The sequence below is a fragment of the Zootoca vivipara genome, chromosome 1 (genome assembly GCF_963506605.1).
Source record: "Zootoca vivipara chromosome 1, rZooViv1.1, whole genome shotgun sequence".
Taxonomy (NCBI): domain Eukaryota; kingdom Metazoa; phylum Chordata; class Lepidosauria; order Squamata; family Lacertidae; genus Zootoca; species Zootoca vivipara.
In genome coordinates, this window is record NC_083276.1 from 97,314,051 (window position 1) to 97,334,117 (window position 20,067).

The following is a 20,067-nucleotide window of genomic DNA, read 5'->3' on the forward strand; positions in this document are numbered from 1 at the left end:
TATTTTACTTTAATAATAACTAAAGTGAAAGCTAGTCCTCATGGAGAACAGCCTCTTTAACTTTCCTCCAGATGTTCATTTCCAGATGTTAATTTCCATTCTTTGCCCTAGCTGTGCAAGGAAGGCAAGTCGGGGGGGGGGAGGGGGGAAGGTCCCTGTCTCCAGACAGACTTAGCAGTGGTGTCATCTTCAGTGACATGTCTAGTAGCAGCTGAGCATGAAGAGTAGTTCAACTTTTCAGTCACTGTTCGCTAGCATCTCAGGCTTGAAGGACAAACAAATAAACCACACTTAAACTGTAATTTTAAAAACTTTCCAGGTTCAAACATAATGCTAAATCATAGTTAAGGTCAGTAAGCTATGGCTTATTTTCACTAACAAATCAGTAAGATTTGTTATGCACATAATGCGAAACCATGGTTTATCAATTTAAGGTTTATTTAAACCATAGTTTTGTGTTATGTACAAACCAGACCAATATGAAGAACCAATGAGTTGACAGAAATATAGGGCTCCTAAGCAACAATCACTTGTTTGAAATGCCCCACCCTCCTAGTTCCCATGTAGCTTTCCAGATACACCATTCCAAGACAGATGACCTTCAGACTATTAATTAGATAAATATATCAGTGTTAAGATAATTTTCACTGTTCTGTCTTTCCTACATTTTTATTTTAGGTTATGTTGAACAGCCTTGTATGGTACCTTGTCCATTTGATTGCAAATTAAGTGACTGGTCTAGTTGGGCCCCTTGCAGTTCATCTTGCGGAACAGGAGTGAAAATCCGGTCCAAGTGGCTTAAGGAGAAGCCTTACAATGGAGGACGTCCATGTCCAAAACTGGATCCTAAGAATCAGGTGAGGTATATCAAGAAACCAGTAGGACACTTTTACAGTGTATCAGATACATTTAGGGCATTCTCTAGATGATATAAACAAGACAGCTTCCCTTTAGTAAATATACTCCCTCACCTGGTCATACTTTTTCCCAGGAATACATATTGATACAGCCTTTCATGTTTATAAGTTCCTTCCTTATTCTCAAAAATACTCCAGTCTCTTTGGCATTGTGAGTAAATATTTATATCATGTTTCCGCTGTATCTCACAAATCACTAATAACAGAGTGCAATCAGCGAGACTCACTTAAAATAGTCTGTGAAGATTGATTCTTTGAACCTATTCTTAATTATTTCCCTCCCCCCAACAAATTCAATTCCACTCTGTTCTAATAAGTTTCTATCTGACAATTACAAGGTAATTTTCTAGTGTATACTCTTATTAGGAGAAGACATAGATATAAATGAGAATATTCAGATGGAAAATTAGGAGTAAAATATTTTTCAATTAATGTTGCAATTTAATGTAATAAAGGAACTTGGCAGTTAATGCAGACAGGAGAATGTATGGGCTCATACAATTAAAAATGTGTAATGCTTTTAAAGTCTATTGAAAGAAACTCAGTATCCTACTCTTTGTGCTGGTTATTTCTAAAGAAGATGTGTTAGCATTTTCTTCATTTCATCTTTTCTGTTTCTAACACAAGCATACTCAGGAAAGTCACTTGCAGAACTTTGACTGTAGCGTGCAGATTATCTTAACATTAAGAAAGCAAAGAAAGTAAGAAAAGTGATCTAATATCACAGTCCTACAGACGCTGGAAATAAGCAACATGGAACACAATGTGACTTACTACTGCACTGTGTTCATTCTGCCTCTGGTCATGCTTTGGTAATGCTTTGCACAAAATAAGAGCTGCTTGCATGGGATACACTTTTGCACAACCTATTTAAAAGCAAGGTGCAATTCAAATAGCCTTTATTTCTTAGGCTTGTTCATGCTGCACCCCGGCAGGTAGTTATGATGAAGAATCTTACTTATTGGAATTCAAGCTGAATACCCTGGATTAGGGGCTTTAACTCCAATATTTTCCCCACAGTTGTTTGTATACACAACAGGGTGCTGGAGTGAACCTGAAGCTTGTGACACCCCCCCCCCCCCATGCAGAGAACTGTTGGTGTGAATTATACACGTACGCTCTGGTCACACAATTTGTCCATTGTGGAAGAGGCGCAGGCAGATCACAAAAGCAAGGCCGTGTTCTTTATGCACAAACATACTTTGAACCCTGGTTCATCACAGAAATTTGGAGGGAGGTATGTCAATTTCGAGGCTCGGTTTGCATTCAGGGTTATATCCAATGCTACTCCTACTCAGAGCAGACCCATTGAAGTTAATGGTCCTAATCAATTCAGGTTCGTTAGTTTCAACATGTCTTCTTCTTCTTTGGTGATCGCTCATAGCCAAGTAAGATTGTCTTCCATGAACACGGTCTTAACAGTGTCCTTGGGGGCCTCGGAGACCAATTCTGGACCCACATGTCCAGGGCCGTCTTAAGCCTATCTGGCGCTGTGGTGCAAGGATCCCTCGGGCGCACCCCCAACCCCACCCTTCCCTCCCTTCTGCCGCCTCGATGGAGCGCAACAGGAGGTCCCCAGCCTGGGAATCCGGCCCCCGTCTCTTCCCTCCGGCCCCAAAGATGGGCTTGTGCAACCGCTTTGGGGAGTCCCTGTTTGCTCCTTGGAGAGGTTACCTGGCCCAGAGCGCCAATGGGGCCAACACGCCGCTTCTCCTTCTGTGGCTTCTCCGCCCCCGGGCAGACGAGGCATCTCCGTTTTACAAAGATCGCTGAGCCGGAGGTGGCAACGGCGGTGGCAGTGGCACAAAGGCAGGGAGGGAGGGAGCCCTGGCTGCCGCACCAAAGGGAGACTTGCAGCCGGCTTCCCCGCAACAGCGCCCACAGCCCGAGAAGAGGCGGGTGAGGGTGGCGCTGCCAACAGGGCTTGAGGGCGTCTCCTCCCACAGGGAGGAGGCTCTGGGCACGGCACGGCATGGTGGAGGCACCCTCCAAAGCGCCCTCCAGAACTTGGCCAGTAGCCTCTATGGCTAAGACGCCCCTGCACATGTCCTTCCACAGTGGGGACATAAGTTTCCAGGGCAGGAGTTGATCATGGTTTGCCAAATGTGCCTTCCTCTTAGCACATATCTCCCTTTCATCCTGTTCTCCAGTTGGAGTGCTCTCAGGCCAATGTTTCCCAATTGTTGGTGTTTATACTACACCTTGAGATTTGCCTTCAAAGAGTCTTTAAACCTCTTTTGTTGATCACCAGCATTATGCTTTCCATTTGTAAGTTCGGAATAGAGTAGTTGCCCTGGAAGATGATAATCAGGCATCTGAACAACATGACCAGTCCAACAAAGATGTTGAAGAATCATTGCTTTGACACTGGTGATCTTTGCTTCTTCTAGTACACTGGCATTAGTTCGCTTGTCTTCCCAAGAGATATGTAATTTTTTTCGGAGACACCATTGATGGAATCTTTTGAGGAGATGGAGATGGTGTTTAAACGTGGGCCATGTTTCACAAGCATATAATAAGGTTGGTAGTACAATACCAACCCTCAGCAAAGCACAATTTAGGCAACTCTAGCAGTCTAAATGCTGAGCTAAATGATCAGCCAAGCTAGAAAACTAGCTTGCTGTCTCAGTGGCAAGCGAATAGGACAGGAACACGACTCTCTGCCACCTAAAGTGAGGGGAGAGACATTGTCACACCTCCACCTTTTCTTTCTCCCTTCCCTTTGACACCGTCTGGTCTCCGTCTTCTTCCCCTCCCAGCTGCTGCTTCTGTCACTGCTGCACCTCAACCCTCATCCTGGCCCACTTATATTTGTTTGGTTTTGCCTCTGCAGTGGCCACAATGCCAGTGGGCTTTCCTCCTCTATTCTGTCTTGGTTTACTTTGAGAAAGGACTAAGGGAGAAGGCCATTCCTAACAGCAGAAATTCCTGGCAAGGTGGCTAGGTGACCTCTTCTTGGGCACAGCACCTAGAAGCTTTGTTTAAGTTAGATAAAATTGTAAAGTTACTTGAAAGTAACTTTAATGTTTTGCCTAACCTACTGCTCACGTGCTTTCTCAGAGCATGACAGGATGGGGAGGGGGGAATGGTGGTAGTCCTGCAGACACCTCTCATCCATGCAAAGATTCTGTAGGTCCACCTGGACTGGCAGCAAGACAAGAGAGCAGCGTCCCAGAGGATACCAATTCATCCAACACACATCTGCTTGCTGCCTGAAACAATGGCGTGAAATTGCTTTGTGATTGGGCCACCCCTGCAAGTGAATATAATGTGAGTTATGGTCACCACATTTTATTCAAACCCTGCTTTGAAAAGCTGGATTCAAATTGGCCTTAATGTTATTTGCAATCTTTCAATTTTCTACAGCTAGGTTTAGACAAAGTTTTGAAGTTTCTTATTGCTTTCTTACATATTAACATAAATAAGCAATAGTGTAATAGAAACAGAGCCCAAGGAAATATGATGATGCTCAATAAGATAAATAATGCCCATATCTCAGTACTTTCCCTCATGAATCTGGGAGATCACCAAACAGGTAAAATGAAATTCCACTGTAAATAATGCACAGATGATAAGTTTGAGGAAGATATAGTAAGGCAAATCATCCACAAACATGGCATCATATTTATGTCAAAATTCAAGCACATTGTGTGTGTTTTTTGTCAGCTTTCTAATCAAAATTGTTTTAGCACCTCTTTGAATGGAATTCTTAAATTTAATGGTAGATAAACTTCATGGGAAACTATGAGACAGACACAATAGTGTTCTGTATGTCTTCATCAAGACCAATGAGACACATGAAGATTCATTTCTGTTTTGGAATTGTGCCTGTGGATAGCAAATTCTGATACTTTCCAGATTGCCATTAGATTCTATTGCTACCCGAAGAGTAGAAAACACAATACCATAATGAATACCATTTCTTATTTTCTGTCGGGATGCACATATTGGCTTTGAAGTGCAACAGAGGAATAATGTTGACAACTGGATTTTATAAATTGAGTTGATAGTTATATTGTGCACTCCTTTAGAAAGCTGAGAGCAGCTTATATGAAGATGCTAGTGATCTTCATCCAGACACTGATCAACTCCACACTTCCTTAGCTTCACCTTTGCTTCAGAGATAGGTACTTTTAGACCAGGGTAGCTAAAGCCAGGTTGTGCAGGTGTTGTTGGACTCCAGCTCCCATCAGTCTTGGCCACTGGCTGGGGAGTTGGAATCCTTTTGGAGGGCAGCACGTTGGCTACCGCATCCTAATCCATTCACATTCATCAAGAATGTATACATAGATAGTGTTCTACTATACTTTAAGTCTATTAACTCTAGTACTATCCTCAAAAGAGAGAGCACGTTTGTAAAGTGAAATATGCTTCCTTTTTTGGGATACTTGGCATTCACTCATTAAAACATGTGCCCCTATGAAGAGTTTGTGCAGTAGTGTGGCAAATTCCTATATTGGCATGGAGGCTATCGCCACATGATTCAGAAGAAAAACTTACAATGCAGCCTGCCCTTAAGCTTATTTTCTGAAGGCTTACTGTAGATTGACTGTAGGTGCAGGTGTCACAAGACTACTGCCACCCTCGACTGCTAGGGCTGGCTTGCCTGATGGTGAGCGGCTCAGCAGGTGCAAAGCTAGCAGGAGGGAGAAGGAAGCTGTAGGCAGTGAGGGGATTGAAGTCTCTCCTCTTACCTTCTCTCTCTCTTGTTCACCTCCTTGCCACAAACAGCAGTCTCTTGGGTGCTAGTTGTGGTTCTGCTACTATATTCAATTATCCCCATGTTTGCTGCTTGCTTGCTTCTCCCCCTCTGCGCTGCAGCACTAAAAAAAAAAAAAAAAAAGCAGTTCCATAATGGCTGAAATTTTCTTCCAGTTTTAATAAATTTCTACAAAATTAGAAAGGCAACTAGAGAAGGTCAAACTGCCCGAAAGGGGGAAAAATTATCATTTCACCTTAGTCACTGAAGTTCAATTAGTTCGGAGCAGTATTTTTAAGAAACAAATTTGGTTCCTGCCAAATCTCTAGTGGACAGTATGGCATGTTGCTAGACCTGCATAGCTTGGGTGTCATAAATCAGCATGACAACAGCTAACACCGAGGTTGAACTTATTCTAAAGTCTTTGTCTAGGGAACAAAGGAGCACAGTAGGATTGATGCCTTTGTTGCCCTTTGGCAGCAGGTTTAGACCCTTCTCTCTCCCCCTCCCCCCCAATCTTAACTTTTCCAAACTATACTAAGAAACTTCTTAAATTATCTACATGTCCATTGTAAATATGACATTGCTGTACTTGCTAGCTTCCCCGGGTGTTACATTGTCACTTGTGATGCAGGGCCAGCATGCTCCCCCCCCCCCCCCCGTGAGAAAGAAGAACCATCGGGGAAGTTTTAATATGTGGTCTTTATTCACATAAATGAATGTATCTCTCTGGAGGAGACTTGAGGGGACTTGCTGTCCACATCTGCAGCCCAGTGTCTAATAAACAGATCACCAGTGTAGTGACTTCCAGATGTTGTCGGGCTACAACTCTTATTGAAACAAAATAATTTTTCCCCTTCCAGTAGCACCTTAGAGACCAACTAAGTTTGATATTGGTATGAGCTTAGTTGGTTTCTAAGGTGATACTAGAAGGAAATGTTTTTTATTTTGTTTCGACTACGGCAGACTAACACGGCTACCTACCTGTAACTCTTATTGATCATGCTGTCCAGTACTGACAGGAGTTGTCTAATAACATACGGAAGCCATATTAGCTACTCCAGTCCTATAATTTCATTGAGTTAATCAGAGTTCTCTGTTATGCAGGCACCTTTGTCCCCATGATGGAACAGGGGAGGTGAGATGTACAAACTGAGCTGGATCAGGTTGCCCAAGTTCCATGCCCTCTTTTCTGCTCTATAAATATCCATGGAGCAGGTTTAGGGCACTTTCAGATGACTTGCTTATTGAGCATTAATACTGATTTTTTTTTTAGCAAAGAGATTAGACAGCATTGGCCATTTAATGGAGGCTGGATGATGTTGCATCAAAGCAATAGTTATCCCACACTTTCCCAATCCTTTTTCTCATGGCAAAAACTTCAATTTTTTTTGTGCAAGACGCTTACTCAGCTATAATTATGCAGCCTGAATTTGCTGGCGTGCGATTGAATCCCACCTGAAACTAGCAACATTCAGGAAGTGAAACTATCTTCATTCAGGTTTGTCCAAGCCAAGTGCCATCCTTCAGGCCATTGCAGTGCCATCAGGCCATTCCAGTACCATGGTATATGTAGGCTGAAGGGGAGAGTGAGAAGTCCGTTTGCTACCATAAAACATTTACCACATGGCCATTCACTGTCTTCCTGCTCTTTTCCACTTGCGAGGCCAGAGGCAGCAAGCCATGGAACATCTCCTCCATGAGCTCATCCAGATTTGTCCCACCGCTTTCCCCCAGGAAAACCCAATCTTTACTGCTGAATTAAGAGCAAATGTCAACCAGGTTTTTCTCATATTGATGTTAGCTCCGATTCAACACTAAAGAGTGGTTTTCCAGGGAAAAGTGATGGGGCAAACAGAAAACCACTGAGGCTCATGCCTAGAAAATATGGGACAAGCAGAAAACTGCTCATACTCAAGCTTTTTAGGCACAGGACAAGGGGAAATGTAGACAATCCCAGAGTTAGAACTAGAGTAGGGTTGACAGTAAGTAAAATACCTGTATAGCTTGATTAAGAGATGGATCTTCATGCTATTAGAAGAAGCTATGAAGAAGCTTGGTCAATGCTTATAGTGACTAACTATCTTATATATAAGGAAGTCCCACTGTGCTCAGCAGACCTCATTCCTGTATAGAGTGTGCACAGGACTGTGCATTTCAGCTCATTATATGATGTCTCAAAATAGTCACTGGCAGCCTTGCTTTGAGCCTTGTGTCTTGCTGCTGAAGTCATGTGTGATGTATTGATATTCTGTACAGACAGAACTTCACGTAATTTGCTTTTACTGGGAGGGAGGGAGCAGAGAAGGAGAGAAACTCTGAAACTATTACGTGGCAGATAATAGTGACACACATGGCTGTGCTGCTGAAGATTCTGCCATCCTATCTATAATAATAATTTCCAGCTTTGGATTCTGCTGCCATATGATTTTACAGTGAGCTTCTTTTCTTTGAGCGTATGGCAACATTAGTGGGGAATCCATAACTATACTCTGGTGTCCCATCATCTTTGTGAAAACTGCATTGCAATGTTTTCTCTCCATAAATAAAGCATGCTGAAGTAGGCTATCCCTGGCATAAAGGGGGTGGGAGAGGACATAACAATGTAATGATGGAGACATCAACAAGAAAGCTTTGGGTTGCATTCAGTGCAGCACTAAGGCTTTGGTTCCATAAGCACAAGGATTTCTCCTGCATGATGGAACATTCTCCTCCTCTCCTCCCTCCTGCACTGCTAAATCTGTTCTGTGAATCCAGTTGGTGCCCTTATAGAAAGCATCCAGCAATGGAAGGGGAGCCAATGCATATTTTGCAGATTCACCCTCCTGTTGTAGCCTCTGTTACCCCCTGGAAATCAGTTCCAGGGAATTTGGTGTCCTTCCAGGATAGAGTAGAAAGTGAGAAGGCTGCAAGGGGGGATTTGGCAAGAATGCCCTTCCCTTTTCCTGCATTAGTGGATGCCTCTGCTGAGCTAAAAGCCCTTTGGTGAGTGCATCTGAACCCCACCCAATAGCAATCATGTATAGGTGGAGCATCATGCATGCCAATCTGTTCGATACATTGCTCTTAATCCACTTTGGTGATGGTCTAATAAAAGTCAGAGTTTAAGTGGTCTTTATGCCTTGTCTTGAGATCTCACACTGTGATGAGTGAGAACTAATAGGCATGGTTCCTCAAGCAGCCGAGTATATGAATGTGACATATTTCTAAGTTGTCAGCATTAGACAGAGGATCTCATTAAAAGTTTAGAGCCCAATCCCAATTATAGCTCAGAGTAGTTGTCAAATGTCATAGCCATGTCTGAGGGGTCCAGGAAATAATTTCTCTATAAGAGAAGAGGCAATTTGGTGTCATAATGGCCAGGAATTCATTGCACGCAATAATATTGAGAACTTTCACTGCCTTTTCTTGTTCTGCATACCTGGGCTTATGGAATCTCACTAAAGGTTTTCAGTGCACTGAACTTTCTCTCTAGTTAAAATCATTTGTGGGTGTGGCAAGGTGAGAGAAGAACCGTCATTTATTTCTCCATCATTCTTCTGACTACAATTAAGGACAGGTGATGACATGCATAAGACATCTATCTTGTCTTGAAAATGAAGGGCCTTTGTATTTTCTCATACAGGAGGGGGGAAAGCCTGCATGTGCTGCAGTGTGCCTTGAGCATTTTACTGCACAGAAGGGACAAAGAAGCACTCCTGGATTGGGGCCCACACATCCTATTTCTAAGTGTAAGGGAACTGTTCAGGGTTTGCTTACCCTGGTGTGACACTGTGATACTACAGGGATGGCTGTCAGGAACTGAGAGGGGGTGGGGGACCTTAACCCTTTTCTTGCCAGAATCTAGACTATAATAGGTTTTTTTTAAAAAAATCACCTGATTGACAATTTGTTTATTAACTGCTTTCCTTACTAAAGTGGCCCACAGTGACTTACAAAAATAGTATAAACACTAAAACTAAACATCACATATTTTTCATAAAATCGAAGGTTAGAAATTGGGCAGCCGATCAGAGTTGTGTCCCTGTTTATGTCATAGCTCCCCAGAACATATTCATTCTTATCAAGGTTGCCCACACAGTGCAAATAGCTGTGAAACATATCTCATCCCTATCCATAACACCATAATATACTTACGGTGCATTCCTATGCATGCCGATTCCAAAGTTCAATGAGTCCCAGGAAAGTGTCATTGGGATTCCAGCCTTAATATATTTCAAACATTGTATTTCAAACACACATAAAGGCATAAAATTATGGTATAATTTGATCTCATAAATCCTCTCCAAAGGATACGTTGCTTGCTGTTGTTTCTAGGCCTAGATTGTGGTAAATACAGGACCTGACAAATGCCTCCTCAGTCATATATTACTTTGGGATGCTATTCACAGGCAGATTAGTTTTTTGTTTGTTTTATTTGATGTTTTCCCATCAGCTAATAACAGTTACTAAATCTGGACAGCAAACAGGATTTATATAATTTGGAACGCGTACCTAAAGGAAGTAAACATCAAATAATGGTTACTTCAACAGCAGGAAGACCAATAGGCATTCATTAGAAAAACCTAATGGAAGAATTAGCTATAATTCAGAGCATCTCGGTGGGAAAGTCTGAAAACTGTGTATACAAAAACAGATATTAAGACAACCAGTCTGCAAGTAAGCCAAAGAAAATTGGCTTCATAAGACTGTATTGCGTGCAATTTTGAATAAAATGAATTTACTAACAAATATGCCATTTCAAAAGAGTAATCACAACAGTGAATGATTGGTGTGTGAGTGTATGTGCATCTCTGTTTCATTGTGTATATATAGGTACAGAAGGAGATGTGATAGACAATCAGCAGTGCAACATAGCATAGTTTTGCCTAGAATCCTGAGATTCTTGGCTTCATTTTAATGACAAAGCAAGGTTGGAAGATCTGGAAAAAACATTGCCAGTCCTGAGTAAAATCTTACTAACCAGTGTGACTTCTTACCAGGCCAGAGCAAATTGTGACATCAAGCCAAATGCAGCCCACCAACCATTTATTTTTGTGGTCCGCCAGGACTTGCACACTGTTCAGTTTGCAGTCCCAGAGAGATGGCAAAAACAGAAGGTCCCTGATAAGGTGGACCACAGGCATACTAGTCCCGTCCCCCCCTCAGATAAATGATTTTATGACTTTTAGGCTTTGAGTGGTTTTCAACTAAGTTTTAGTCAGAGTAGATCCATTGAAATCTGAGCACATGACTAGCTTAGATCAACTAACATCAGTCTCTGATGTGCCAGAGGTAAGTTTTTATTACCTGTGATCTAACACATCAGTACTGTATTGTAGTTTGTGTAAGGCTTTTCTCAAAGCAGCAGGATTACGTAGCTTACTTGGCTTAACTGAAAAGCTTAGTCATGATGCTTGTGTGAAGTGTAATATTTTGTCTTGCCAAATATTAGATCACACGGTTAGGCAGGCAATTGCAAGTCTTTTTTGTGTGTTTACGTATGTATTACATAGTGTGTGTGTGTGTGTGTGTTATTTTCATGCAGAATGTTGAAGATTGTTAGTTGCCTTGAGTATCTTAGTAGTTATTGCCAATTTGTGACTATGCATATGTTAGCATATTCAAGTTTGATGTTATCTTTTTCTCTTTTCTCTCTCTATATTTTAAATGTTAACATCTTATTTTTGGGTGATGCGTAACTGACCACCCTGCTTCAAAATTTCAAAAGAAATAGGCTGCTGTTTGCAGATATCTCAAGGACAATTCATTGTGGAACGTGTTCCACTGCAGGGTTTCTGGGACTCCATTCAACCATGAACACTTTGGAAGCATCTCTACCATCAAAAGAGAGCTAAGCCCCACTGCACACACTCAGTCTTTTGCAGTCTCTTGCCTTTGGAACATGGCCTAGATCTCTCAAATGTATTGTAGGATAATGTGCACACAGTGGGCTGTAGATGCTTACCTCCTTGAGATTCTGCCAAGCTGCCTGTCTGTGCAGATACATACATTCATAGTCCAATAAATAACAATATAACACTGTAATTCTTGAGGCTGGCGTAACGCTTAACTATTTTGATCAGACTTTGCACAGCTTGTGACCATGTAGCTCAATCAGTCATGCAGCCTTTCAGGTTCTCAGAAAGCCTCACAGTCTCTGGAGTAATACTAGGGTGTGCAGCAAAATCAAGAGCCTTAATGAGGTGCCAGGTAGGCCGCCATATGCTGTCAATGGGCTGCATTCAACTTAATGGGTCTCTTAGCCACACAGACCTGATATAGCTGTATATGTACATGGGAAGCTGCCTTATAATGAATCAAATGGTTGGTTCACTAGTGCAGCTCTCCAGTCTCTCTGGCTAAGACCTTTCACAAGTTGCAGTCATTTAAGTGGAGATGGCCGGGTCTGAAGCTAGGGCCACCTGCAGGCACTCTGCCACTGACCTAGATTAGCACCTATTAATTCACATTGTGCTAGTTATCTAATTTAATGTCATATTGGACTCAAGTGTAAATCATTGTAGCAGAGTATCTTAAAATGTTTTCCCTTAGTGTGCTTATTTTAATGAGAAAACACGAGCCTTAAACCATTTCATAATTAAGCAAATCCCAAATCTTCTGAAATCTCTTCTGTTCTGTCCCAGATAGCTATACTGATGGAGGACCAAGGAGGCCACTGTTATGGCCTCCTAAAACATAATTGTTTTCACTCAGCAGGTGCTGCATTAGCTTGAAATACCTTGGCCGTAATGCTATAATCAATAACCTATGTGGATTTTGTAATAAACTGTTAAATGAGCTTGAGTGGATAACAAAATAGAGATTTGGGCAGGTGGTATTAATGGGGATAACAAGTAAAAGTTCTTTTGCAATTACATGGTCTAAAGTCGACGAAAACTGTTTCTTCAATTAACACTTCCAATCAACCTCATATTAAATTCAGTTAATTAAAACTTTTAGTAATCCTCAAACAAAAGAGGTTAGCACCATAGCTCGAAGACACAAAACTGGATGTTCCTTGAGGTGTAAGAAATGATATTATTATGGAGGAGCACAGGACCCTTACACAGTTAAACAGTACTTTGTTATTTTTTGTATGTCACTTTAACAAAAGTGTATGGACTTGTTCTTTCAATGTTTGAATTGTCATTTATTGGTATCTACAATGTCCCTGAGGAAGACAAACCTTTGAGATGTCTCTATTGATGCACATAATTTTTTTCAGGCATGTTCATTCCTATACAGTTTCCAATACAGTGCAATGTGTGATGAAGGCAGGAGATTCCCCTTTCCCTTTTGAAGGAATTGCTATACCTTTTTTCTCAGTGTACACTATTTCCATTTCATTATCTAATTTATTGGCTTTTTTCAGATTGTTTTAAAACTCCTTGCAGTGCTTTGCCTAAATCACAACAGTTTTGGTTACATTTGCTGAAGGCAAAAGCTAGAAATAAATGGTATCCTCCATATCAAAAAGAGCATCTTTCATTTGCAAGATTTACCCCCCACCCCAAAAAAATTCATCTATGCACCTACCTCTTTAATTGTGATTGAGTGAGAGAACAAACAGGTAGAACAAGTGAAGGATATAGCACAGGCATCCCCAAACTTCAGCCCTCCAGATGTTTTGGACTACAATTCCCATCTTCCCCGACCACTGGTCCTGTTAGCTAGGGATCATGGGAGTTCTAGGCCAAAACATCTGGAGGGCCGCAGTTTGGGGATGCCTGATATAGCACAACCCATTGATGTATTTGGTATATAGACTATAGAGAATGATTGAAAGGATTTGAGGGCTGATTCCTCCTCCTCCTGGGGCTGCCCTATAACCAGGATGGGGAACCAATGTAGGACTCATTTGCCATCAGCCCCAGCCAACATGGTTGATGGGAGCTGTAGTCCAAAAATATCTGGAGGGCTGCATTTTATAATGCAAAATTTGGACATTATTATTTGGAAAATGCCATAGCTGCATGAAACCATCAGCATCCTGATCCAGCAAGGGAGATTGCCACATAAAAATTGGACTTTGCCCAGATAGCCAATGGGCATGTGGATCTGAACATCTTTGTTCAGGCCTATTGAACTCTTTGGGTGCTATTGCTGAAGTACATTCCTATCAAGAGCCATAAATTGACCACAGCAACTGTGTGCCTGCTCTGTCTGCTGTCCAAGTACTAATAGTTGATGGACAACTTCAAAGCCCCTGCTCTACCTTTCTCATGCTTCTTTGCCTTTAATCTGGACTTAGCCTGGATTCCTTCTGGCAGCTATTCAAATCAAGGGTTGTCCTCTGTAAAGTTGTACATATGGGCATCCTAGTTCCCTGCTTGCCTAATCCCAATGCCAAAGTTTCCCAGTGGCTGAGTTCCCATACCAGTTTCCCAGTGGCTGAGGCAACGCTGGCATGGAAGGGGGTCGTTTTGGTAGCTCCTCTTACTTGACTTTATATTACTGTATAACCTGTACCTAGACTGTCACACTTTAGTCTAAAATTCTCTCCAGAAATCTTTATTTGTAGGGAGAAGCATTCAACCATGTGAGTCATCCACCTATAGCCTGAAGTTGTGCAGTCAAGATTCCTGTTTACCACTTCATCTCCCACATGTGAGAAATAGATTGGTTGTCTTGTTAACTCATACCGGCACCTTCTGAGCCTTTGTCTGCTTACTCAGAAGTAAGTGCCATGAAGATCAGTAGAATTTCCTCCTTCATTAGTAGGTTTAGTACTGCTGTGCTAATATAAGAATGCAACTCATGCTGGTTGCCAGCCAAAGAAAAGAAAAGAAAAAAGCACCAAAAAGCGCAACAAATTATCAGAGTAGCATGCCACTTAAGTGACTATTTCCATATAAAATAATTTATTGCACAGATTGGAAAGCATCAAATGCTTCCCTAGCATTCCAGTGACTGGCATGCATCTTTGTTCCTACTAGTACCCAGGGAATTCTTTTCCCTTTTCAGTGAAAGGTTTTAGGGGAAACACACACACACACACACACACACACACACACACACACACACACACCAAAACCACCACCTTTTGACACTTTGACAGCTTACAGATTCACACTGGAATATTGTTATCTTTTTCATGATACAATCGCCTGCAATGTCATCACAGCATAGGGTGAGCTGAGGGGGGGTGGAGCTCACGATGCGCTCTCTGCAAGATGCTACTTAATGTGTTTTATAGAATGCACTGATGATATATATGCCAGTAATTTCCAATGAACCTAAATTGGTCAACATGAGTAATTGCCTTTGCACCAACACCAAAAAAAACCACCAAAAAAACACCATATTATTTCTGTTTTCATTGCAAACAGTAAAGAGGGCAATTAACTCTATATTTTTAGAATCAGGAATCTAATATTTTATATATGCAGTAGTTGTTCTCAAACTGTGAATTGCTTCAATTAATTTGCTATATAATAATTTGTATTTCTGACATTGGTACAGTTTGACATTAAATACACTTTGCTGGTTTCATAGCTTTTAATCTACATCCCTTTCCTGTTTATATTATTGCTGTTGGATTTGACTTCTAAAACCTAAACATTTGTAAATTGGGAGCCAATCTAAAATTGCTGCAAGGCACATAGCATGCCCTCCGCTACCTATACCACTCATCATAGAATTGTAGTGTTGGAAGGGACCACATCTAGTCCAGGCACCCCCAAACTTCGGCCCTCCAGATGTTTTGGACTACAGTTCCCATCATTCCTGACCACTGGTCCTGTTAGCTAGGGATCATGGGAGCTGTAGGCCAAAACAACTGGAGGGCCGCAGTTTGGGGATGCCTGATCTAGTCTAATCCCCTGCAATACAGGTATCTTTTGCCCAATGTGGGGCATGAACCCACAACCCTGAGAATAAAAGTCTCAGGCTCTACCATCTAAGCTATTATGTAGGTGTGGAATCATGTCCCTGAATACCGCCCCACTTCAAAGTCTCCTTGTGTGAGCTATGCAAGCACATTAGGGAGAAGAGTCCTCAGTCCTGCTGAATATTTGCATTCCAAATAATTCGAGTATGTTCCCCTGAGATCAGCTGGACTTCCCTCACTGTGTTAAGGACTGCAGCAAGAAGCTGCCATCCTGCAGCTGCTTGCGGCCACAAATGTCCTAGTGATTACAATGGGAACTAGGGACACATAACTGAACATGACTGAAACCCTAAGAGTACAATCTAGCATATTTAAGGTTCCATTGATGAGATTTAAATGGATCTAATTGTGCACTAGATAGCACCCTCTGGGCAGCATCAATCACATAGCTTGCTCTGTCACCACCATTCATTTCATAACTCCCCAGTGCTTTGTGGATTATTCCTTGAACGTTTTAAAGAGCCAATTTCTGGCAAAACACGAAGATGAGGGAGCAGCCTTTACCGTTTTGACAATATCAAGGAACTTAGTTTCTTATTTTCAAACCAGGATGTGTAATTAATTCCGCATAATGGTACTTATTATAAATTTAATGGAAGCTATTTTTTATGGGACAGTTTAATATGCTTGTGTGTTAAATATACACAGGTGCTCGAAATGTATTTCATTTGACCCATTAAACTATCAAAGGTAGTTGTGCTTGAGTTCCATCATGAATTTGTGAGCTATAATGTTTCACTGATAGCCCCCTAGATTCCATACCCTGCTGTAATAGCCTGTAACTATCTACCCAGGCAAAAAGTGAATAGCACACTCTATTTGTGGTGCTCTTGCAGGGCATTTGCTTGGTTTCCAGGAAGAGCCAGCAAGACTGACTGCTAATAGCAGACACTGTGTCTGACTACCATCAACCCCACAGGAGCTTAAAAGGAATGCTGCCTACGGTGGCAGGCTTGCTACTGCCAGGGTCACCACCAGTAGGTTGACACCAAAGGAATTTGTCCTTTAGAAGTCTCTTTGGGAGACACTAGGTCGAGGACAGCACTCCAAAGTAATTTTGAAGCCTTGATTGGGCTGAATCCTCGGTGAGAGACAGGAGCAACCGGAAGTGTGTGTCTAACCTAGTCTTTTGCTGGGGAATTGGGACATAGTACATACCCTCCAACACATCAAAGCAAAAACCGGGATGCCATTTTCCCATTTTTTCTTACAAGAGGATGGCGGCAATTTTGGGCATTGTGATCTCACACAATTTCACACCCTAATTCCCCCCAAAAGTGATTTATTTGGGCACAGTATCCAAAAATATGTGTTTGGGGGCACTGCCTAAGTTCGCAGCCCTGAAAAAAGTAGTTTGTTTTTTTTTGGGGGGGGATTGTGGTGCGAAATTGTATGAGACCATGGTGCCCAAAATGGCTGCCATCCTCTCATGAGAAAAAACAGGATGTCCCGTTTTTTCTGGGATACTTGCAGGGTATGGTAATGAGGGCATGAAAGCCATTCAAGGGTACATATGCAGGGTGCATGGTTTGTGGTATTGTAATATATGTTGTGTCAGGAACATTTTATTCAGGATTTTGAGATTTTGGTGTCCATGTGAATGAGTCAGGATGTGCCTGAGAGGGGAGACGGCTGATTATGCCCCTGTAGAAGTGATCACAGGTAGACTTTCTAGAGGGAAGGTGAGAGGCACAAAGGATGTCAACTGTCTCCTACCTAGTTTGTGGGGGCCCTGACTTGGCACTGTTCTTTTACGTAAATGCCGGGTCAGTCCATAATAACGCCTCACTCAACTTTGACTTGATTGCTCAATGTGATTATAAAATTGCATGTTGCACCAATGGCATATTATTGTCACCTTTCTAATGACTGATATAAAAAGAGGCACATATTTCACTCAAGTAAGTTTCTTCATTGTGGATTTTTTTCCGCCGGGAACTGTTTTCTGAAAATCTGGAAACCCTACTGTAGATAAATATTAGCTCAGATTTAAAGAAACAAAACTTGAGATCCCTTCTACAAATCGGCCGTAAAGTGTAGTGCAGTGCATGTCACTTGTATAGCATACTAATTTTTGCCATCCAAATGTAAATGAAGACCTTAAAACTGCTCCTGTCACTTAGTTTGAGGGTTTCACTCTAATCACTTCTTGCAGGGGTAGCCACTTGTAAGTTTTTTCTGTCTTAGGCTATTTCACCTTAGGCTCTTCACCACTGGTTAATGATCCAGGCCAATGTGGGTAGGTGATAATTATGGATGATGCAGAAGATTGCAGAATTCCTGCTTCAGCTCTGACACAGAGTCACTGTCTGGGCAAGGGTGTCTGCTGCAGTTCCTTAATCACTGTGGGTGGACTAGTATTTAAACAGCAGATGAAGGTGTAAATCTTGGATGGATTATGCTGAGTTTTTATATTTTATATATAAAACTAGATGTCAAGGAAAGGTGTGTTGGCTTATCCTTCTCCCTGACATTTATGTAGAGACAAACATTCAATCATCTGAGCTTCTAACTACACTCTGAGTAAAGTTCAAGCACAGGCTTCTCATCTATGGGCTGTTAGAACTAGGTGAATCACAGAGGAGTGACTGGAACAGGTGGAGGGACCAGTTTGTATGGTGCCAGGGAGAGACTAATGAAAGTATTGCTATCTTAGCACTGAGCAGATCGAGAGCAGCTTAACATTGACAATGGGATGCAATGCTTCTGTCCTCATCCCACTTTCTGGGCCTCATCACAAGTCCTCTGCCTTTAGATATCAGTCAATTGCTACTTGAGCAAGTAGGAAAGGTCCTCATCAGGCATTATTATTATTATTATTATTATTATTATTATTATTATTATTATTATTTACTTATTGAATTTGTATACCACCCTTCACCTCAAGATCACATGGAGGTTACCAACAATATAAGCCCTACTAATGTGTTTCTGAAGTAGAATTCCAGTTGTATCAGAGGAGCCACCACAAATAGATCTGGCTCCCAACATTGCATTGTTAACCTATCTAATACAGCCCTATTCAGGTTTGATCCCAAATCTTGGAGGCAATTACTAAGCGGTCTTATCCCAAGTCAGACCATTGTTTGTCCAACCAAGTATTGCTTTCTTTGACTATCAGCTGCACTCCGAGAGTCTTGTGCAAAGGTCTTTCCCATCACTTTCTACATACTTTACCACTGATTTGAGAGCAGAAATATTAGGTAGTTGAAATAACCCTTGACATTATGCTGACCGTTGGAAGAGCTCTGTACATTACACAGGCCTGTGCTTGAGCAGATGAAGGAGGAACTCATGCAGCAGTTGAAGGACCTTGCTTGGTCTCTGAGCATTCAGGGGGGAAGCCTGTGCTAAGTCTGTTTTAATGTATTATGGACTCCTTTACACATGCCGTTGCCCCTCTGCAAGTACGCAGAGGTATCAGGGGTGAGGTATATCACCCATGTACACATGTGAAAATCATGCAATTTTACCACTGATGGTTGTATTAGGAAGTTGGTGCAGGCTGTGGCTTCCAAATCAGTGCTACCAACCTGTGTACATAAAATGGAACTACTTCAAACTTCATTCTACCAAACTTTTGATTTTATTTTTTAAGCTGCCTATCATGACAGTCGGGCTGTCTGGCACATGAAAGTTGCTGATACATTTAAAGTCATTTGGAAGTAATGTATTGTCTGTGGCGTTAGCTTATGAAAATGCATGATTAAATTACTCTGGCATAGTTCTTATTATGATAAATTGTCACACATCCCTGCTTGTTTTAATTTAGCCAGGATATTCTTTGGGGGAACAGATTGTGTGCTTGTGCATGATGAACCGACGCAGGAAGGTCCTTTGGGCACTACTATAATACAAATCACAAAATAAGGGCTTCTTCACAGTTATTAAGTGTATTCACCCTAGAGTCTTTCTGGGCTAAAAATGAAGCTCAGAACTCACACTACCTGCTGAAGACTCACATATTGTTTTGCAGTTAAATATTTGTAGATAATGCATAAATGCTTTAAAAGATTTTGATTGCAGTTATAAGTATGACTGCTTATAATCCTGCCTATATATGTGTATTGTATAGACATAATGTAGACAAAAAACTTGTATTTGTGACCTTGTCCATGCTTACTTAGAGCTGCATCCCAACTCATTAAATGGAGTTTATTTCTACCGTAAGTAAATAATGATAATTAACGTTTGTCTGACATTTTAAATTAGGAGGAGGTCCAGGTTCCAAATGTAGCCCTTCAGGACTAGCTTGCTTGCTCTCAAAAGTCTCCCTAGGTCACCCACCCTCCCCTCTGGCTCCACCCACCACTGAAATACAGCACCCAGAAAATTCCCCATGAGATAGGTGTTCAAAGTGTGCAATCCTAACAAAAAACCAAGTTAGTATTACTGCCTACCTTGTTAAAGGTTGGAGATTGGGGAGAGACCGGGGGGGGGGGGGAGAGAGAGAGAGAGAAAGAAAGAGAAATAGAGAGCATGGCTTGCTTAGGTCTGCCTAGTTGTTTCATGGCACAAGTGAAGTTCGAGCCAGAGAATTTCTGATTCGTAGCTCAGTCTCTTAACCATTACTCTGCAAC

General features: G+C 41.7%; 1 protein-coding gene across 1 annotated transcript in view; it reads left to right on the top strand.

The window, feature by feature from the left end:
- Positions 1-20,067, top strand: part of THSD7B (thrombospondin type 1 domain containing 7B) — a 216,094-nt gene that overhangs the window by 131,151 nt on the left and 64,876 nt on the right. The window contains exon 13 of the mRNA XM_035130631.2: positions 679-857. Coding sequence (XP_034986522.2) covers positions 679-857 — 179 coding nt within the window. The remainder of the gene's footprint in view (positions 1-678; positions 858-20,067) is intronic.